This window comes from Pteropus vampyrus, unplaced genomic scaffold (genome assembly GCF_000151845.1).
Source record: "Pteropus vampyrus isolate Shadow unplaced genomic scaffold, Pvam_2.0 Scaffold283, whole genome shotgun sequence".
Classification (NCBI taxonomy): Eukaryota; Metazoa; Chordata; class Mammalia; order Chiroptera; family Pteropodidae; genus Pteropus; species Pteropus vampyrus.
Genome location: NW_011889064.1, coordinates 2,313,330 through 2,336,535, shown reverse-complemented (window position 1 = coordinate 2,336,535; position 23,206 = coordinate 2,313,330). Strand labels below are relative to the sequence as shown.

General features: G+C 41.8%; 1 protein-coding gene and 1 non-coding gene across 6 annotated transcripts in view; both read left to right on the top strand.

The window, feature by feature from the left end:
- Nucleotides 1-23,206, top strand: part of ETV6 (ETS variant 6) — a 222,375-nt gene that overhangs the window by 186,825 nt on the left and 12,344 nt on the right. For all 5 annotated transcript variants that reach the window (XM_011376033.2, XM_023520891.1, XM_011376034.2 and 2 more), the window contains one exon: nt 11,908-12,453. In XM_011376033.2, coding sequence (XP_011374335.1) covers nt 11,908-12,453 — 546 coding nt within the window. The remainder of the gene's footprint in view (nt 1-11,907; nt 12,454-23,206) is intronic.
- LOC111729817 lies at nt 14,811-14,929 on the top strand. Its single transcript, XR_002776404.1, has one exon. It is a non-coding gene; the product is annotated as a 5S ribosomal RNA (ribosomal RNA).

Below are 23,206 nucleotides of genomic sequence, written 5' to 3'. Positions count from 1 at the left end.
ATGGGGAGTCACTGAGTTGTTGTGAGCAGAGGGTAATACGAGCTGCGGGGAGAAAATGAGACCCAAACTCTGTGAACTCTGTAGTGAGCCAGGGGGTTCCTTTTCATGTCCTAATGGTGGTTTCTTACAGTGTACTCAGTGTTAAGTGCTTATTTCAGCTTTCCAGGTGCTGCTCATCTCCTGTGAGTCACAGTCATCATAAAACCATTGGTAGAAAACAGAACAAAAGACCAGAATCGAATTGTGGCCCTGGATGTAGTTACGAATCAAGTGTTTGGATACAGAAATAGGGTATACAAATCTTACTGGTGCATCATGCCATCATACAGTGATGCACAGTGCCTCCGAGAAGCGTTATGTCCCTGTGTCCCTGCCCAGCTTGGTTAGACAACAGACGTGGGGACACAAAGGAATACTTTTAAACTTGTGCTTTTTCTTAGAAGCAGATTACTAGGGGCCTCAAACCCTGGTCCCTTGGAGTATTTCCTGAAATTGATAGATCACCACCAAGAGCAAGGCTAATATTTTTGTTTTGTTGTTGGCAAATTTTAAAAAATGAGAAGTTATTTGTTTTCTCAGTTAACACTTCACAAAAGAGAGCCTGACTCCAGGCAGCCGCATGTCTTTCTTGTACCAAGTGTTTCGCGGCAGGTCCCCTCGCTTCCGCTTCCATGATGTGGAATAAACGAGCATTTCTTGACTGCTCCCTGCTCGTTTTCTCTCACCCTTTCTTCTCTAGCTTTACCCTTGCTAAATTTAGCAGCTGCCCCGCGCCCCCAGTTCAGTTTCTTCATTCTCTTGCTCTTCCTGTGACTATATTTCCGGCTCGCATAATGGCCAGCAGCCACTCCAGACCAGAGGAGGTGAGTTTACTGAAGCTTGACCTCAAGGCAAGAATCATATTACCCTGCCTGCCTCTTCAGATACAAAAGTACAAAAGGTGTGTGATGGGTTGGGTTTTTTTTTTTTTCCTGCTCTCTCTTTTTCTCATTATTTAAAACAAATACCATTTGGAACTTCTATTCCTCTTTTGATTCCCAAATGCGATTGGAGGCTGATGGTTTCACCTCATCGTTAATCCTTCCTCCTTTCCCCTTGGCCTGATTTGACTCATAAGTAGGTGTGTTTGTTGTTGTTCTCATTTGCAGGAGCTAATCAATAGAGAAAACTGGCTTACTGTCAGAGCTACTCTCAAACCAAGTAAATGCAGATGTGCCACAACCTACGCCATAATGATCTGTGCTCTCAAGTGGTATAATGTTGGTGGTGGCGAGCTCAGTAGGTAAAAGAGTGGAGCTAATGAAGCCAAGGTCAAGGGCTTCCTTGCTCTTTGAACCAGTTAGCTCTGCTTCAGACCAGTCTCTTAAAAGTACTGTGTTCTCAGAGACCATTCCCTAAAGCCGTCAGCCAGGAAACAAGATCTGAAGGCACATGCCCTCTCCTTCGCCCGTCCAGGCGATGGCATGGTCTCAGGTGAAGAGGTGGACACACAAGAAGGGAGTCATAGGTCTTTATCAAGTCACGACAAATAATCGAAGCTGTAGAAGGCATAGAGCTGACACGAAGAGGCTACCTGCCCCCAGACATCCAGATATACGGGTGCCCTTGGTGACAAAGGAACCAACTAGAGGTGAATAGACCAGTACGAGTTCCCTACCTCCAACCACCTCCTACCTCTTTCCCTTTTTCTCCACCAATATTCAGCTCGACATGTATCACCTCCAGCATCAATACTGTTATATTTACTCGTGAATGATAACACATTAATATGTTAACATACAGAAAGAGCTGGTCTTGAAAAAAAAAAGTCTGTAAAGTGCAGTTATACATATCGAATATTATATCTATGATTTTTTTTTTTTTTTACATAATTGGGGATACAATACCATGTAAAAGTATGTTGCTATTGACTTGGTGCAGAGAGAAACATGACCAAATGGAAGGAGAGAGGCTGGCACGGGGAGGCATGCAGAGTGCGATGCAAACACAAAAAAGTTTCCTTCAACCCTCCCGTGATCTCACCTCATCACTGCCACCGACTTCACCAGCTCACACACTCGTAATTTCACAGTGGGAATATATATCACCATGCAAACGTGTCTCATTTAATCTAGCAACAGTTCTCTGTAAATATGCCGTGTGAGTACATTACATTGAAATCTCACCTTTCTCACTAGCAGCCAAGTGGCAGTGCCAGAAACCAGGAAGTTGAGGAAGCTGGTGCCAGCTCAGAAGAACCCTCCACCCCACCCCCACCCCCACCCCCACCCCCCGCAGGAGAGGAGGATAATAGGCAGTAGAGGAGGGCGATTGTACCAGTTCAGACCCTTTATTTTTGTAAATACTCTTTATCTCCATAATGTACACTGTTCTGAAATTGTGTCATGCCTTGGGCAGAGCAGTCCTCAGATTACCCGAGGTCTAGGAGAACCAGCATTTCTACTCTCTTCCCTTATTTACTTATGGGAAGAGAGCACAATATTATATAACTATGGTAACCTTAAAATTTTTCACCCATGCTGACACATTTATGACAATGAAATGGGACTCTAATAAGTCATCTAGGACAATAGGCATAAACCAGAACCATCCCTGACAAACTGGAACACATGGTCAGCTTAGATAAGAATGTTTAAAGAATGGAATCAGAAGTCAGGAAACCAGGTTCTAACCCTCCATTCTTCTAGAGCAATCATAAGGACTGTTTCTCATTTCTCTGGCCCTCGGCTTCCCCGTTGGTAAGGTAGCGGATTAGACTAAATGGTCTCAGATCTTACAGCTCTCAAATCCTAACTAACATTCTTTGCAAGGTCTGAGCCTCCCTGGGTGATGTGAAGATGAAAGGCACATTCTCTACCTTCAGAGTCATGGGCAACTAAAATCCAGAAAATCCTAATGAGTCCTGCCTGGTGCTGCTCAGAGACATTTGAGCATCCCTTCTATTCTCATTTGTCTCACTTTATCAAGAATTGCTGGTAACATTACCCCTCTCAGTAGTCAAACCAAGAGTAGTGTCATTCACTTGTTTCAGGATGAAAATCTCAGTTTAAATAGATTCCTCTTTTTTTTTTTTATTCTCATGACCCATTTTATCTGCATAATGTAATTAGTTAGGAAGTCATGTAGGAAGGAGACAAAATATGCAGTGATACAACTTCTTTTACCAAAACCAAGAGGCAAAATATCTTTAGAAATTTCAGACCAGCAAATGATTATAAAATAAATTTATTTTCATCGCATGTGGTTGTAATAACAACTTCTTTTGATACCTTAGGTTCCAAAATCAGTTACTTTTAACTCCCATGGAATATTTAAAAGAAAGGGGTTGTCCCAAAGTATATATTCCATTGCCACTGATCCTTTGATGTTAGAACTACTTAAATAGTGATTTCCTAAAAGATCATTAAGTGATGTAAAGTATGCTTTCAGTCTGGGCTCATCTCCAAATGGCAGAGTTACCCCTGTCGTCCTAGACATACACAAGTCTCTAGGGAGAAGCATCTCCGTTTCTTAAATGTTTTCATTCCACAGCCCCTTTGTGGGACCCTTCTATAGTTTCAGCTCTCAGTCCCATCCTCTCTTATGTCCCATCTAAGAGAGTGGGAGGTGATTTTGAATCACTTTAACTTGAAAACATTTATACATGTAGTGCTTGCTGTAACTGTTCCCACAACAGTCAACATAGTTTTAAGGTGAAAGTTCTGCTTTGAGGCAGCTGTCACCAGGTGGACATGAAAATCTGAAGCAATGATGAGACATTTCAAGTATCGAAATACTGCTGTTCTCAATTCCCCTTATAGCCACGCAGGGTAGTAGAGAGAAATAATGTCTTTGTGGGAGATGGGACGAGTGGCCTGCATTCTGGGATGGGCCACAGAAGTTTTACTTACATGATTGCTTTATTGAAGGAAATATTACCCCTGCCCCCTCCCCCACTTATTAAATCCAAGTGCCCAGAGACTGCTTTGGAGGAAGGAAATCTTACACAATTTTAGTAAGATAATTAAATAAGGTGAGGTATATGGATCTGCTTCATAATAACAAAGTAAGAGTTAGCATTTATTGGGTCCTTGTTGCATGCCAAGTCCTATTTTGAGCTCTTATGTGTTTAAATCATTTAATCTTCACAACAAGCCATAAAAGAAAGTGATATTATTCTCACTTTATAAATGGAGAAATTGGGTCTAGAGCAGTAAAGTAACATGTCCCAAATCACACAGCTACAAGGGAGCAAAGCTAAGACTTAACCCTGCTTGACTCCAGTGGCTGTGTTCATTCATCCCACTGCAGCATGAATGAGCCAACCAAATTAACGTTTTTATTAATGTTTTTTTGCAAGCACCCTGAAAATGGAACAGATAGATGGATGAGGAGGAGAACTGTAGAGATTAGGATGCCAGGTCAGGTCCCCTGACTGGGGTACACTGTGGCAGGTCCTAGCACGCCTGCTTATAATTTTTCTGCTTCATAGTACTCGAAACTGCCAAATCTAAACAGAAAGGAAAGTCAAAGATAACTTTTGAGGCACCAGGATATGTCTTCAGTTCATGATATTAAAACCTCACACTAACTTGGACTGAATTAACTCATATAAATCATTGCCTCAGGACGAATGGATACAGCACGACGAATATCCCCAGCCTGTGAGAAATGCGAGTGCTGAGTCAGGCACTGGCTCCTGAGAGCAGAAACACTGGCTGTCGTCCCCTTTGGGAGCCAGCCCCTCAGGACAGCTGCTGAGTAGGCACCAGGGTAGATGAAGTTTTGAGCTGCTCAGACCACATGCTATTACTGGTTGTTGTAACAATGTCCCCGATTCTCTAGTCTTGCTGGAATCGTGTCGATGACTAAAGTGTCAAGGAGGCTATTGGCTGGGGTCTGACATCTTTGTAAGCCGTGCTAACCATATAATGCATGACGGAGGCAGAGAGCTTATTGGTGTGTGTGTGTGTGCGCTCCAGATCCAGGCTACCTGTTCAAATCCCAGCTGCCCATTTTACCAGCTGTGTGACTTTAGGCAAGTTACTTAACCTCCTTGGGTCTCAGTTTCCATCTGTAAAGGAAGGAAAAAAGCGGTACCTATCGAATATGATTGACGATATGGGGAATGCCCTTAGAACAGCATCTATCATATAGCAAGTACTCCATAAATGCTTTTATTATTTGAAATTTCTTTCTTACCACTGTTTGGTCAGGGGTTTTTTTCCCCATTTTTTCCCCTTTTAAACTTAAAAAAAAAATGCAGATTTCAAAAAAATAAACTTAAAAAATTAATTTTGATAAAATACATATAAGGTTTAGCATCTTAACCATTTACAAGTGTAGAGTTCTACATTTAGTGTTAGTAAAGTCTGTTCACGCTGTTGTGCAGTGGTTGGTCTTTTTACCTCCATTTCCAATTCTATTAACCATTCCCATTATTGCAACTGCATGCACTTTGTGCAAAAACCGCATTTGTGCATCCCGGACATAGGAAGGGCCTGTTGCCTTCCCATTGCCATTGTCCTCGACCCCCTTCATGGATGAACCGGGTACTGGTGACATTATTTCTATTGGAAACTACATTTGAAGTGCCAGCCTGACTTACTTTGAGCACACAGCCTGTTTTGAAAGTGAACAGGTTTCACTTTGTTACCTCACAGTGCTTCGTTACCTCGCAGGACCTGATGCATAGTAGGTCTTTCACGATCCCTTTGGAACCTGTTAATTTTCCGGCTGTCTCCTCTCACATTTAAGAACTATAAGATTAACCTTTTTGTGCCCCTTTCAATTCTGTGATTCTTGGATCTGACAGGAGGTAACAAGGCTCCACCCGAGGAAGAATAGGCCCAGGTCTTGACTTCTTGTTATCCTGGGGAGCCAGATAACATCTTTTCCCCTTACCAGACCTCATTCCACTCTTCTCTACCTCCTTTCCTGTCCAGGACCTCTCCTTCCACTACTTTGCTTCCTATATTTCTGGGTCTAGGATAACATGACCTTTTACCCTTTGACCCTTGTCCCCTGATGCAGCATTTGATTGTGAGAGGGCAGTGTGGAGGCACTGGGTGGTGCACAGGGCCTTTTTTCAATGGTCTGGGCTGTCAGTCCACCTCGGGAAGGATATACTCACCTTCCCTGCTGCCTCTTCTGGCTTCCTCCATTGGTGTACAGGCTGCCCTTAGCCCAAGGGCTACCTGGCTCTATTAAGACAGAAGTTTTAGGGGCAAGATATCCCTAATATGCATGAATAATTCTCCAAGGTAGCCAGGAAGTCTTCAAGAAACTTCCTCTTACCAGTAGGGAAATATCATCTGATTTCTTTGAGATAAGGACACTGGGGGTAGTGTGAGTTCACTTTCAGAAGACATTATCTTGCTCTTTCCCCTTTCCGGCACTCCTCTGCCTTATCTGTGTCCCACCCTGACCCCATCCCTGTAAATGATTTACAAGGTTTACCCGGACAGGTCTAATAGGCTCATTGAAATCTGATCCCTTCTGTGCTGCTTTATTGAGACTTAAGGAGATTCTTCTACACGCCTGCCTTCGGAAGAGCAAAGACAGCTTACAGCCAGGAGCCCCTCTGCAGCATGCAGGCCTGCTTCTGTTCTCTGTACTGAGCCACTGGCAAAAGTAGCCCATTTGGAGGCCGTCCCATCCACAGCAATGAAGATTAAGCCTCAGACTCCTGCAAGTCACCTACATTGTTTCTTTGAACCCCTTTCACCAAATGCTTATAAAATTCTAGGTGTTTATGCAGGATTTATCATGCATGACCTCAAACATCTGTGAATCAAACCCTGCAAACTAAGGCAGTTTTCTTCTCAGACCCTACAAGGGAATTCAGTGACATTGACAACTTGCTGAGATGAATAGACCAAAATGGGCAGGAAAAGGGTCAGTAGAAAGTCTCAGCTGAACCTCGGAGAAAGAGAGTGTGAGTGGTGGAGCGGGTGTTAGTCTGCTAGAGCTGCCATAACAAAGTATCACAAATACAGAAATGTATTATCTCACAGTACTGGAGGCTGGAAGTCCAAATTCAAGGCATGGGCAGGATCAGTTCCTTCTGAGCACTGTGAGGGATAATGTGTTCTCTGCCCCATTCCTAGATCCTGGTCATTTGCTGGCAGTCTTTGGTGCTCCTTGCTTTCATCTTCCCATGGGACACTCCCCGTGTGCATTGACTCTTTCTTCCGTACCTATAGCCTTTTGGTGTGTGTGTGTGTGTGTGTGTGTGTGTGTGTGTGTGTGTGTGTGTGTGTGTTTAATATGTCTGCTTTCTCCATTAAACTAGGATATCCTTGAGAGCAAGGACCGCATTTTGCTACTCTTTGCGTATTTTGTATCTGAGACACTACTTGAAATACAGTTAGCATCACTCAAGGTTCTGTGATTCAGCTCATATTTTGTAATCACTGTGGTGCAAAACATTCCCCTTTCAGTCATGCAGTAGGTAAGCCTATGTGTCCAAAGTCCCCCTTTTGTAAAGACACCAGTCACATTAGATCAGAGGCCCACCCTACTCCAATATGACCTTATCTTAACTAATTACGTCTACAATGACCCTATTTCCAAATGAGGTTCCATTCTGAGGTACTGGGGGTTGGAGCTTCAACATGTGAATTTTTTTTTGAGTTGAGGTAGGGGGAGCACAATTTAACTCATCACAAGAGGTGATAGAACCTAAGTGTGTATATGAAATCTGTTTTGTATATGAAATCTGTGTGTATATGAAATCTGTTTTTAATTCCACCTCAAAACCTAGAGCCTTTAATCTCTGTATAGCTCTTTATATCATTCATGGTACCCATTAATCTTTTACAAAATTGTGCTGGGAAATGGTCCCTTCCGGAAGAACGTGGAGTACATGGACTGAGCCCGAGTGAGGCTTAGCTACTAGGCCTCTTGATTTGCATCTCTTTGGCTGACTTCTTCTCTTATCATCATCCCAGACCTTAGGGAAAGTGCGATGGTGAAACTGTGATCCTGGTGTGTGAGATATAAGCTTGATCTTAGCCTTTGTTCTACCCTGGAAATTTTCTAGTCAAAACCCATGATTTTAATCAAAGGCAGTTTTTTTGGTTGATTTTTTTTTTTTTTTTTTTAGGTTTACTAGTCCTTCATTATTTATAACATGATTAAAATGATTAAATTGGGTTGAACTTTGGTGACTTTTAAGTAGAGAAACTTTTCTAATAAAAGGAAAGAGGACCAGAAAAGAAATCAGATCTTTTTTTTGTAATCATCACATTTAAAGTCCGAATTTATTTTGGGCCATTTGGTAGTGAGAAGGGGTTATTTATGTCTAAAAGAGGTCTACAAAGAGAAAGGTTTGGGATCAGGAAATACTTTCAACCAGAATAAGTTCCCTACCAGTCCTTGGTCCTTTCCCCCCTTGCCCGCTTCTTGCCATGCCCACACTAATTATCTGTGGCTTTCCCTGCCTCTTCTTGTGCGTTACCCTCCCCTATCAAGACCTTCAGTCCGAGGGCAATGTGGATAATTTCCCAGTTTTCCAACTGGGCAATTCACCAAGAGCAAACCCAGACATCAAGGCCAAACCAAAAAAATCTTCTTGTTTTAGACAGAAGACTCCTACATCTGGGGGATTTAATGCACCCACTGTCCGCTCAGTGCATTTCCTGTGTCCGGAGCGTCTCTGCCTGCCGGCTCTGGTCTTGTAAGTTTCCGTACCCTGCTGCCAACTTATAATAACAGAGACAGGAGGCAGCAGGGTAGCAACGTCATAGCCCTCTCCATCTGTGGGCGCGTGCTTTGCAAACCGAAACAAAAGCTTGGAAGGTCTCATTGCCTTTCAGCCTTAACAGCGGTTGTGCCCAGACCACCAGAAGCCTGGAATTAAATACCTGCGGATCCAGTTCTCTACCATTAATGTTATCAACTTCATCGAATACTTCCTCTTTGAGTAGTGTCTGCAGAGAAAGAAATAAATCAAGTTCCTCCAAGTCTTGTCCCTGCCCGGATCTTGAGTCAAAAGTAAAATCTGAGTTGATTATCCAGAGCACTGTCTCCCTCTTTCATTGTTCCCGAAGTTCTGGGCAGGAACAGAGAGTGAAATCTTTCCAGGACATTACATCAGTTCCTCTTTTACCCTTGGCATGAAAGTTCTTCCTCTCGTAGTCCTCCCAGACTTCCTAAGGCCTGCCCCGAGAGCACAGTCTTATGCTGAGCCTTGAAGCACAGGACATCAAAGATGGCCTGCAGGTAACCAGACAACTGGCTAACGCCTGTGTCCGTTTTATAATTTGTAAGACGGGAAATGGATTCAGGAAATAGAATATTTCAATACATGGTTTTCATCATTCTTAAGTATTTTTAAACCTTAATAAGCTTTTAAAGAAAGGGAGGCATTCTGTCCATGGCATTTAGAAGAAAATATATGAAACTTTAAAATGTAAATGTCTTCAAAAGTTGCTCGATGATCATATTCTGTGACAAGTGAAAAGTGAACCATGGACGAAAGGTAAATTCATTTTTGTGGACAGCAGAAATGAGATTCATATTAGCCATGGAAAGAAAACTTGTCTCATCTCTAAAAGATTATAGATCATTTCTATCATACTAAAAATCTCAGCCATTAAAGTTAACTCCATGGGTCTAATCCCCATAAGCTTTTATTTGCATTTCGGTTCAAGTAAGGAAGTTAGTACTTGTCATCCCAACCTGTATTCTTGCAAGGTAGATTAAACACTAAAAAAAATCCCATCACCAGCTTCGTGATCAGTTGTGGCCAATCCTGTTTCCTTTATGTCCCACCTACTCTCTGCTTCACCATCCCAGATTATTGTAAAGCAAATCTCAGATACATAATTTCATCTGTAAATATATCAGTGCAGATCCGAGAAGACAAGGAAGGACCCTTTATATAAAATCATAAACACTAAACTATCATATCACCTGAAAACTAATAGTTCCTCAATACCATCAAATATCCTATTAATGTTCACATTTTCCCAACTATCTCATAAAAGTTTTTACAGTTTATATGAGTCAGAATCCAAACAAGGGTCTATACATTGCACCTGGTTGCTGTGTCTCTTAAATCTCTTTCAATCTGTGAGTCTCCATCTATTTCTCTCTCGTGCACACGCTTGTGCACTGTCCCTCTCTTCTGGGTGTTTAAAAAAGAAGTTAGCCATGAGCAGCATAAATTTTCCCCTGTATGTAGTATGTCTCTTTTTCCTCTGATTACTTTCAAGATTTTTCTCTTTATCTTTGGTTTTCAAAAGTTTGACTATGATGTGCCTGAGTGTAGCTTTTATTATATTTATCTTGCTTGAGATTTACTGAGCTTCTTGGATCTTTAAGTTTTGTTTTGCTGTTTTTGTTGTTACCAAATTTGGGGACAATTTGGCCATTACTTCTTCAATTTTTTTTTTTTTGCCTCATTTTTTCTGTTCTCTCCTTCTTAGACTCCAATTACATTAGTCTCCCACCGGTAGCTATTCCAGTAATAGCTAACTATAACTAGTAATAGCTAATTCCAGTAAACACTTTTAAATTCATGGCAGCAGGTTATACAGTAGTTACAAAATTAACCTTTTGCCTTCAGGCAGATGACCTTTTAAAGATCATGAATAATATTTATTTTGTTCACTGTCTCATGCGATAGGTAAAATCTAGTGGAGTCCCCAGTTTCCTCTGAACCCTGTGTAAAACTTTCTAAGAAACCACCACTTCTGTTTCTGCTTACTAACCCTGTCAGATTCCCAGATCCCCTTTATATGGTCTTCATGTAGATGTTATCATAATGGACAGAGGAGATATCTTTAACTTGCTTTACTTAGAACCATGGAAAAGTCTTTGACCAGAACAGGGACCTTCAAGCTTCCCCGTTCTTTTGGCGACACAGTTCTAGGATCGAATGTGGCTAGAAAAACCTCATTAAGATGAATGTGAGGCCCTGCAGAAAGCTCCATTTTCGTAGGTAGATTTCTCTCCTTCCTATCTTTAGCAGAGACTCCTAAAGCCACGTGTGCTGGACCCACCCACAACCCAGCCCACAGAGCTACCTCTGTTGCTGAGCTGTGTACACTTCTGATGTTGTCTGATGCTCAAACATCACCAGCTTGAAAATTCGGGTGGAATGGGGTATGTTAGGGGCGGCCTTCCCTCCTTCTTACTTTACCTGTCTCTGAGCACTTGTAGGTAGGTTCTGTGCACTCAGAAACATGTATTCTAAGTGATCTTTCAAGTATAACAAGACTATAATTCTGTACATTAGGCCCGCTGCTCATGCTTAGAGCGTGTTTTGATATGACTTTCCCCCCAGTTTCTACAGAGCAAAGTGATAGCTATTGTAATGGGTACATAGGTTCAAGAATCTGATTGGAGTCGGTTCTAACTTCCTAACTGGCTGTGTGACCTTGGGTAAGTTGCTTAACTTCTTTATGCCTCCATTTCTCACCTGTAAAATATAAATAATGTAGTCAGTATCTCCTACTTTGGAGCGTTGTAAATTTTAAACAATATGATCCAGTACCTAGGATACAGTAATTGCTTTATTATTATCGCTATCATTATCATTAATACCAACAATTCGTGGAGGTAGAGAATATGAAAATTTGGTTATGAAACTGTAAGTCAGTGAAAGCATCTAGAAAGAAACCCTTAAGATTCCCAAAAACCACATCGAAAAGTCAAGTAACAAAAAGATAAAGAATAAAAGTTCGATTTCCTTATATTTAATGGAATGTTTGTAGACATTCTTAGCTTGTCTACTGGTAGGAAAAGAATTATCAGTATGTGCACTACAAGTGTGTTTTAGCAGTGAGAATGACACTCTGCATCCTGGGCAGGAAGGTGCCACACTGCATGTGCTGTACTGCTCACAACTCTAGAACCGCAGGAGGGCCCTCTCCCGACAGTTCACTGGGGTCTGTGATTGTCTTCCCCTCTGCTCCACAGATAATTGTGTCCAGAGGACCCCAAGGCCGTCGGTGGAGAATGTGCACCAGAACCCTCCCACCATCGAACTGTTGCACCGCTCCAGGTCACCCATCACGACAAACCACCGGCCATCCCCTGACCCCGAGCAGCGGCCCCTCCGGTCCCCCCTGGACAACATGATCCGCCGCCTCTCCCCAGCTGAGAGGGGCCAGGGACCGAGGCTCCATCAGGAGAACAACCACCAGGAGCCCTACCCCCTGTCAGTGTCTCCCATGGAGAATAACCACCGCCCACCGTCCTCTGAGCCCCACCAGAAGCCATCCAGCCCCCGGCAGGAGAGCACACGCGTGATCCAGCTGATGCCCAGCCCCATCATGCACCCTTTGATCCTGAACCCCCGGCACTCCGTGGATTTCAAACAGTCCAGGCTCTCCGAGGACGGGCTGCATAGGGAAGGGAAGCCCATCAACCTTTCCCATCGAGAAGACCTGGCGTACATGAACCACATCATGGTCTCCGTCTCCCCGCCTGAGGAGCACGCCATGCCCATTGGGAGGATAGCAGGTGAGTGGGTGCTCCCCTTCGCCGCCACTCCATCCTCGAGGGAGACCTGGCAAAGCCCCAGCTCTCTCCTGCGAGCCTTGCAGCTAGCCTCACACCATTCCCAATTAAGTGCTCTCAGAGGCTCCGTGAGGGCAAGTGGAGGCTTCTGCCTGGATGAGGCGAAATCCCTAATGGATTAGTTAATGAGCCGCTGGGATGCAGTAGCTAATGAGCCTCAGAAATGTTAAGAAACAAATGTCCTACGTCCAGCTTATGAGGAGAGTCACATCAGAATCATGGCTAAGCGAAAACATTTAAAATAAAAGGTTTATGAGAATGTTAATGGCCCTGTCCTGAAGTTTCCAGTCGCTAATTAATAAGCAGACACAGCATAAAGAACCTTTGTCTCAGATTCAGGCCTGTAATTCCATCCTATGGGCAGTAACTCAATGCAGCCTTCACCTTGGGAGGAGGGTAGGAGAGGAAAACAGGATTATGATGTTGGAGGCAGGTGTTGCTGGGTCGTTTGGACAGAGGAAACCGCTCCCAAATTCTTTTACTTTTATGATGACAAGCCCAAATTTGCTTCCCCAAGACAAGAAACCAGTGGAAATCTACACACTGTATTTTTGTTAGTCTTCCCATAATTTATATGAAGTCATTCTCCAGAAGCTTAATCCTCTAACCACCTGGCAGGATTAGCTCTTCTCCTAGAGCATCGCTCCATACATGAGACGTTTGTTGAGCACCATAAACACATTAGGAAGTGGAGAGGACACAGAGCTGATTTAACACAATTATTTCCTTAAGGAATTTCAGATTTACTGGGAGAGACCCACTAACTAAAATATAAGTTGAAATGAAATAGTCTTATGTCCTGTTCATTCAATGCACAAGCAATTATTCACTTATTTATTACTCTCTTACTGTGCGCTAGGATAATTAAGTACTGTGGAAGCAAAGCAGAGAGGAGGTGCATTTTCACTGGAGGAACTGAGGAAGGCTTTGTAGGGAGGTAGCTTGATGCCGAAGGTGATCATGTGTTCAATAGTGGGCAGGATGCATGGAGGCAGGAGAGGTCAGACCCTTTTAGGAAAAGGTGAGAAATGTCCCTTTTTTCATGAGCTAATGCCCCAGCACAGAGCTCTCGCTGACCCCGTCCTTCTCGCTGACCCTGTCCTACAGGCTTTTATCTCTGCCTTGACTCATTGTCCTATTTTTCTTTAAATCATTGGTTTGCAATTTTTTTCTCTGGCCCCAAGTACACCTCCAATGTTGCCTTCGTTTTATGGTTATAAATAATTTACATCAGGATGTCAAATCAAGAAAACAAAATGGCAAAGAAATATGATTTATGTGCTTTAAAAACTATGAAAAATGAAATGACCTATGTCTGGGGTTTGGTTCAAAATGATCCCACAGGCTTGGACATAAAGAATGGATGGGAGTATACATGAGATAAGGTTAGCTATGAGCTGCTGGCCGTATGGCTGGGTGATGGATGCCCAGGGGTCCAAATTACTGGCCTCTCTACCATATATACATATAAAATTTATATATATGTGTGTGTGTATATATATATATATATGTATGTATGTATTTTTAATATGTATATATATATGTATTTTTTAATAATAAAAAGAGAAAAAGAAACTGCAAAAAGAAAGAATGGGATAAAGGAGCAGAACTTAGGCAAAACATGTGAATTTCCCCCAGATAGTTGGAGAAAGAGGATGGATCAGTATATTTCTGTGAATAATACAAATTGTCCATCCTGTGCTTTTTGGCAAGACCTTTCATGTCTATATAGACACTTCTTGCCTTGTCTGTACAATAATACTGGACATTTTGCAGATACTTAACTACTTGTATGTAATTCTCAGGACAGCTTTTTGAGGTCGCTTATTACTGCTATATTTATTTTATATGGGAAAGTCATTTGGACAGGTGAAACCCCAGAGGAAATTGAGCCCCAGAGAGGCAAAAGTCAAGTAGGGGCTGGGTGACTGCAGGCCAGTCCTGGCTGCCCCATGGGCTGCTGTCTGTAGTGCTGCCCTCGGTGGGGTCTGCCTTCCTCATCGAGATCTGTTGTGTCTACCTCCTGCATGAGGCTGTCTTCACCACAGGCTTCTTAGGAATCTAAGATAAGCTCGTACACCAAGAAAGTTAAATTTTTTAGACATATGGAGTTATTTTCCCCATTGTTTAGTAGGTTTAAAATTTTTAAATATTAGATTCTTAAAAATTGTGTTATTGGTTTTTTTTAACTTATTCCTAAATATCAGAACTGTTGGATATATTATACCAACCAAGTGTTGAACCTTGGTGCCTATGGATGTCCCCCTCTCTCAAGAAGACATGCAAAAAAAGGGAATCTGGTCTATAGCCATGCTACCCTGAACAAGCCCAATCCCATCTGATCTTGGAAGCTAAGCAGGGTCGGGCCTGGTTAGTACTTGGATGGGAGACCGCCTAGGAAGACCGGGTGCTATAGGCATAAAAAATAAAAAAATAAGGGATTGATTGTAAACTGACAAGGTCCTTGCAATCTGTGAGGTCAACCAAAGGGTTGCCTCGCCTAAAAAAAAAAAAAAAGGGAATTTGTGTTTCACTTTATGACTCTGAGAAGTCAGAATATTCATGTAAAATACCCTAGGGCCCAGATCCTTTGGGGAGATGCGTTAACTCCTACAATATGATCAGATCTCCTAAAATTATTCATTATTAATGTTCTAATGGCATATTCAAAAGTTTAAACATCTCCAGATGTATATATTAACTGATACAACCAAGTCCAGGATTAGCTAATTTAACTGAAAGGCACTGTTTTTCTCAGGGGTGAAGTGAGAAGGTTGGAAAATCTACAATCAAACTCTAGCTCCAAAAGTCTATGATCTAACATTTAGTCTTGATTCTACAGCTCTCTGAGGAGAACTCATCACAATTCTAGTCTTCTTCGTTTCACTGGGGGGTATCTCTGTCTCTCCAACCCAGCCCTTCTGGCATCTTTTTAGATGACTCAGATCCTTGTAAAACCAATTCTGTTTATTGAAGGTTGAATTCATTGGGTGATTTCTATGTACCGTGTAAAGTTCTGTCATTACTGAACAGCCATAATAATCCTTCAAATCTCTATAAAGCAGCTGTTAGATGAGAGAACTTAGTTCCCAAAGCTTTTTGAATGAGCACACCACAGAAAGAAATGAAGGTGAAATGAAGGTGCTGCTGAATGTCACACTGATGAATACCGAGGCTGGAGGGTATGGATGGAAACACTACTTAGGAATGTGGATCAAAATGTAAAGCCAAATTCTTACCCATTCAGATGTAATTTGCTCAGGTACCACTAGGATTTATGCATGTGGATACCTTCTGCATTTAAGGCACTGTACTGCATTCATGGGGGTGGAGTGTTCAAAGAGATGTAGACACAGTTTTTATCATGAGAAGAGCGAACACACAGCTCTAAGTGCAGTATGTGGTGTATTAGAAAGATTCCTATAGGAGGTTGGAGTAGGCAATTCAGGGAAGGGTTCAAGGAGGGGCTGGCTTAAAGCTGGGTTTAGGTAAATGTTTAGAATATAGACACATGGAGATTACGGGGAAAATGTCATTCCAGTTGGAGAAAACTCCAAAACAAAGGAGGCCCAGTATATTTTTTTCTATTTCAGTAGAAATATAAATCCAAGAATCCAGGTCTATTGAAAATCCATCATATTTCACTGGTCCTTTATTTTTTCACTTTTTAATACCTCAGAAATTGGGACATATCATACAATCAAGAGGTTACGTGCAAAGTTATGATAGTTTACTTAGGCATTTACCCTGTGGCAAAGCTAAAATAATCAATAAAGGAAATTCAGTAGGTAGTTGACAACTTAAATACAAACCATAAATTAGACCTATTTAAATATAACATAGCTTATTTTTAAAGATGGCGCTTATTTTTCAAAGGATGAGAAAGACTGGTAACTGAGTTTAACAAGTTAGAATGGCTGGCGTTTCTGGGGGAGAGTTTAACACAGGCCAGAGTGAGACAAGATCCTGGGCTCTTTTTTTTTTTTTTTTTTTTTTAATTGAATAGCCATGGTGTATGTAACAAGGAGAAAGTTTCTTCTTTCTGTCCTTATTTTCTAATTATTATACTCAGGAAGGAATTGCTTGGGGCTGGGGAGGTGGGGTACAGCATCTGTCATCCTGCTAACATTTTTCTCAGCCCACAAAAGTTTTACTGGCCTGTGTCTCACCGATGTGTTTTATAGGCAAAGAGTGTATTGGCAGTGAACACCACAAGTTGATGAGGTGTAGCTCTGGTGATTCCATGAGTCATGTTTTCAGTATATATTGAAATTTATTCTTAGAACTCGATGATTTCAAAACTACTAGGGTCTTTACAGGACCAAGAATCAGACACATCAAGAGTCCAGCCTCAAGCTTCTCTCCAGCGTTCTTTCCAGCACACTTGCTTCCTTCTGACCTGGGCCTCCAGGGCAGGGACTGGAAACTCTGGCCTGTGGGCCAAATCAGCCACCGCCTGTTTTTGTAAATTGAGTTTTATTGGCACGGAGCCACACCCATCACTGAGTATTGTCTGTGACTGCCTTCGCACCACAGAGGCAGAGTTGAATGGTTGCAGCAGAGATGATGTGGCCAGCAAAGCTTAAACTATTTACTAATCGGCCTTTTACAGAATATGTTTGTTGCCCCCTATTCTACGGATTGCCTCTGTGTCTGGTCAGTGTGTTTAGAGTCGTTGGCCTAGGATATGGAAGTAGAAAACACTGTCTCTCCTCTCAAGGAATTTCTCGTGCTTTAAAGATTGAGGCATGCCTAAAACACGTGGGAGGGACAATAACAAGCCATGTAAGAAAGGAGACAAGTTCTAGACCTCAGGCTGTTTGTTTACAGACCAGTTCAGAAAGGATACAATGACATCATCAACATAAATAAAATACAGCTAAGGAAAATGATGGCTTTGCATGTTGGAATTATGTAGTTAAGTCATTCATTTCTTCATGTGAATCTCTATGTGCCAGGTATTTTTCTAAGTGATAGTGTAGCGTGTCCCTAAACGCCAAATTTTGCGTCTTTGCTGGCATAGGCAGTACCCCTCTTACTTTATGCCATCAAGCAAACTAAGCTCCTGCTTTGGTGTTAACTATAGACAGCAAAGTCTTAAAAGAAAAATTGTAAGTCATTTTGGCTCTCTTAAAGCTCTTCAGTTCCATTAAAACCTGAGTGATCAGACTTCCTGTCTACTTGTCCCTTCTTTGGCCTTAATCCAGAAATCTGCTAAGGAGGCAAGATTCATTGGCACACTGATTTATAATCCGTCCATAGCCTCTCATTTGCTACACGAAAGTGGAGACTTTGGAGGTCTGTACACATCGGGTTGTTCAAAGTCCATGACCCATCCAAATGGAGACTATTTCTTTCTTATCTCACAGCTTTTCGCTTAAATCTGTTTTCTTCGCAAACATGAACTTCTTCATGGTTCGTGAGGATGCCATGGGTTGGTTGATCCTACAGCAGATAAGACATCCCACTCCCTCCACCCTCCCACCTCTTAATCCTCCCCACAGCCCCCACCTTCCCATACCAGGGCCTGTTTTCTTCACTCCCAACCCTCATATAACACACACATCATGGTCATCCTTCAGATCCTTAAGGGGACTTTAAAAAATATGTTGATTATCTCTCAAGGCTACATTTTTAACAGAAACAAAAAGATTCTAACTGGGGAGACATCAAGTCTCCTGTGTTGCTTGTTTGTCACCAGACTAGAACAATGTACTGTCTCGATTTAGTTTTATTGACTGGATAAGTTTTATATGCACAGAAAGTCAATCTTGGAAGCCTCTAATCTTAAATCAGATGAAGAAAAATAAGCCTGAGACTCCAGGGTGAGCAGTTGGAGGCTCATCCTTGGACAGGGGGGAAGTCACACTGTATTCTTCCCTCTGGCTTCCTCTCCAGCAGTATTTAGTGCTGGTGAAATTTTTTTCACGTGAGGCTCAAGGTCTTTTCTTTTATAAATGAGCCTCAGGAGCAGCCTTGAAGAGAAAAAGATGTCATAAAAGAGAATTCTAAAGGGATTCGTATGAAAGCGATGACAGGCCTTTGCAGTAAGGTGTGGGATATGCAGGTGTGTGCACACATGCACTTTGCACACACCCATATGTGTGTGTAAATGTGTTTGGAGGAAAGGAGAGGGTTGTGGGATGTCTCCATTAGCCAGAGAGGCTCAGGATTTTAGTAGCAGCTGAAAGAGCCACCACGTCCTCTGCACTGTCTCAGGCATATAACTGTCTGCAGACCCTTGCAGCCCAGAACTCTCTAGGTCTCTTGGCCCAGGATCCCAATCAACAGCTAGCCCAGTGCGGGCCTGTGGGACAGCATGGACTCTGGAGTCACCAAGATTTGACTCTTGGCCTTATCCCCCAAGCAGAGGAATTTAATGTCCCTGAGGCCTAGTTGCCTTATCCATAATAATGAGAACACTAATACCCATTTCTGGACACTTGAGTACTGAGACAATATATGAATATATAGCACAAATAGGTTAATTACTTAGTAATTAACCTATTTGTGCTATATATTCATATAAAGCCCTTCCTCTGCTCCATTTTTCTTTGCCCTACTTCAGAGCTGCAGAGAACGAGGGGAGAGCGGTGGGTACAGCCAGCACCACTACCCACCAGAGCCGGCAGGGACCTTGACCTGGGAGGCCTGTGTCTGGGGCGTTTGTTTCGAGTGATGCCAGCCTGTAAAATGTGCCGCTACAAGGCGCCCTTGGAGATTAAGCTCTGCACTCCCTCTCACCTCCTCCGGGGCTTTTGCCTGCTGTCCGTATTTGGAGGAGATTGTTGTGAGCCCTGGGGAGGGAAGGGACCTCCATTCCAACAGGACTGTCCTGAGTGGCTCTGCCCTCTCACACCCTGGCTGAGTCACCGCACTTTATTTTCACTGCAAACTACTGAAAAATCAAAGTGCCCCAAAAGAGAAGGACCTTTCAAGGCAAAGTTTTTAAAAGATAAAGAGTAACAGCACGGTGGTTCATGGAAAATAATAGAAAGGGCTTGAGGAGACTGGAAATTCCAGTTTGTTTGAGGGTACACGTTTCTGCAATACAACAGCCCTACCTCCTGGCAGTCCCTGGATGCGAATTCCTAGGCTGTCCCACACCTGAGCAAAGCAGGGGCTGGGTGGTACTGGGTTCCAGCTATGGGCTCAGTCTCAGCTGTAAGGCCTGAGTTACAGATCCCAGCACTTCCCAGCCTTACTCCACACCTGCAGCCAGAAGTGAAAAGGTCCAGCCTTGTTTGCAGCTGTGCTCCCTCTGCCCCAGTGAAGCCAGAAAGCCTAGATCTGTATTCTTTACCTCAGCTTTTCCCTCCTCCAGCTTGCCACTGTGCACATATGGTTTCTGTTTTCCTAAGCCACAGCAAAGCATGAGCAATTATCCATTGCAAACTCACCTATGCGTATCAACACAGGGTTGGCTGCACTGGATTTATCAACTTTCTGCTTCTAGGTAATGGCTTATCTAGGATTGAGTAGGAAGAGAAAAAACCAGAACTGAGCTGCAGATTGTCCCCTGCATGTTGTAAACCCCGTGTTTCTATAAGCAGAGTTTCTCAAGCTTGGCACTTTTGATATTTGGGACAAATAATTCTTTGATGTAGGGGATGCCAGTAGCATCCTCCACCTCGGTTGTGACAACCAAAATTATCTCCAGACATTGCCAAATACCCCATAAGGTACAAGATTGCCCCTAGTTTAGAAACACTATTATAATGCAGAGTAGCAAAAGGTCTTTTGCATGTTACTTACCTGTTTTGTTGCCGAATCTGAAATTTGTTAATTTTTCATAATAAATTTAAAGAAATTAAACAGGGACACTCAACCTGTTCTTGATGGAGATTATACCCACGAGACTCCAGTTTACAGACATTCATTTAAAATTCCATTTGGGCAGTAAAAACAACATAAAATTACTCTCTTAGAAGCTTTCCCGAAATTTAAATTAACTACCATCATTGAAGATTCTCTTTGTCAATAGCTTGACTTCCCACTCAGTTTTTATAAGCATCAGTCTTGTCTAGCATGGTTTTTTTTTTTCATTGCAAACCACATTGGTTATATGTGAATTGCCTATCATTTTTACAATCTTTGCTCAGTGAGTTTATACAATTAGTTTCTGGTAAGAGACAGACGTGGGAGTGAAAATATTTCTCCCTAACTATCGGAAGGGATTTTTTTTTTTTTTTTTTTTTTTACACAATGCCTTTTAGCTGCAGACACCCAGCATGGACACTCACCCAGCAGGAAAAAGAGAGAACTCTCTATCTTCAATTGGGAAATGACACTTTACAATGACTTCACTTGAGCTAAAACTCTTTTATAAACTCTTTTATTGTCTCATGGAAGAGACAATACAAATAATGGACATCTGTTTAAAATGCCCACATGCCTTGGTATAGAAGGCCCTTTAGTTTAGGAGAAATGCACTTAAAATTAGTGAATGCCTCGTGATATAAAAATTTTTTTCACACGCATGTTCAGGTGTTTTGTAATGGGATGAACTTTCATTTGTAGAGCTTGATGCATTTATTTTATAATAGTAAACATTTTCATTCATGATCAAAGAACACTGTATCTCAGAAAACAGAATGATGTACCAGAGAGTAGGGGTTGAGGGTCAGCAACATGGGTGAGGGGGTCAAAGGTACAAATTTCCAGTTATAATAATTCACGGAGTCAATAACATTGTAGCACATATATTTAAAAGTTGCTAAGAGCGTAAATCTTAAAAGTTCTAATCCTAAAAAAATTATAACTGATAACTAGACTTATTGTGGTGATCATTTCACAATATACAGAAATAGCGAATCATTATGTAACGTCGTACACCTGAAACTAATACTATAATGTTGCATGTCAATTATACCTCAATTAAAAACAAAAAAAAAAGAACATTGTATCTGTGAAGACATGGATTTCACCAAAGCTGAAAAATTGCAGGTGGACTGTGTTAACAGCCACCAGAGGACATAGGAACTAAGAAGAAGCTGCCTTTTATTTAATTGAAATCTTAAAAACAAAAACAAAAAAAAATCTTGTGCGGTCAGGCAGTTATTGTTATCATCTGACGTAATTTTTAACTAAAGAAACAAAACAATCAATAGTGTTATAAAAGCCACTTATATTCTGAAATTGAAACAACTACTTTATGCCATAAAATTTCTGTTGCTACCTCCTTTAGTGACTGAGTAATTCGGTATGTCTCGAATGTCAACATATTTTTATTACGCAGCTAAACTTGGCTTTGCTGGATTAAATGCCATTTTAAATGGTCAGTTGGCAGCTGAGTTGGGGTTATTTTCCCATTTATGAAAGGGAAAAGATTGCAAGATACAAATGTTCTTGAAACTCACAGGTAAAGACTGTTTTCTGATAAGCCCACTTTTCATTTACCAACCAAAGAGCAGATAAACTTTCAGATCTTTTTTAGTAAATTGTTTACATAAAAGTCCCAGTTTGATGCTTCTGAAAAACCAACAGTGCTGGTTAAGCCCTTACTTGAAGAAATGGTCTGGTTCACATTTTATGAGAAATAGACTTTACCAAAACAGTAAAAGAGAAGCAACAGGAACAATGAAAGTGAAAATCCTTATGCAGATGGGCATGGAGGAGAACTTGAAGTTTTAGGTCCAGTAAAGCCTAAGCTGAGAGAACTGCCAGTATACCGCTCTCCTTCATATGGGCTGAATTCCTTTATAGCAAAATACAAAAGACAACCAGATAGTTTTATTAAATTTTATTAATATAAACACTTTAGAGAATTACATTCCCAATCCAGATGAATCCAAAGGTGTCATCAGGCCTTTTTGTGGTAAAAATGATTTAACTCTATAGAGAACAGAGTTATTATACACAACACCCCCCTTCCTTGTTCCTCCTATTTACTGGCATTTTATGTGATAATATTTGGTTTTGGCAGATGTTTTCCAGTTGGAAGAGATTGTGGGAAATTAAAATGTATTTGCCATTTGATGGTAAAACAAAAACTGAACAATTAAACCACAGCTCAGATCTCGATTTTTCCATTTGCAGTAAAAAATGTTGCAAGACCAAAGAGGAGGCAGCGGGGAGCGGGGAGATTAAGACATTTTGCCTGTATCGCTGCTTTGTGTGGAAACTAGAGTCGTTCTCTTCCTAGAGCTAGGTTGTTTTCAGTCTGCAACAGTGTGACACTGACTTCTCAAGGCGCTTTGCGATGCTAGGCTTCTTCCCCCTACACTCTGCCCTCCCCTCCTCAGCCCACCCTCTGGCAATAGGAACACAGTGGCAGGTAGGGGTGGTGACAGAAGAAGTGGCAGGTGGGGATGGTGATTGATAGAAGTGGTTGACCAGCTTCTGTTAGAATAGTTCAAACTCGAAGAGTATGGTGTCATTGTTTTAAGAAATGCCACTCTCCCTTTCGAAAACGCAATAAATCACACATCACATTACTTTTTAGACACAGATAATCGAGGCAAAAAGGATACAGTAAGGGATACTAAAGGTTTATGGCCATCTTAAATTTGATGGTAGTTCCTTGAGAAATTAAGCCTCCTGGAAAATGCCACATTTTAGGCCAGTTTCTTCTACCGTGCAGAGAAAAGGCTGGATTTCGCAAAGGATGCGTTAGAGTTAAACCTTGCTCTGGAAAGTCCTAAAATTTTACAAATAAATAAGTAAATTGTGTGTGTGTGTGTGTGTGTGTGTGTGT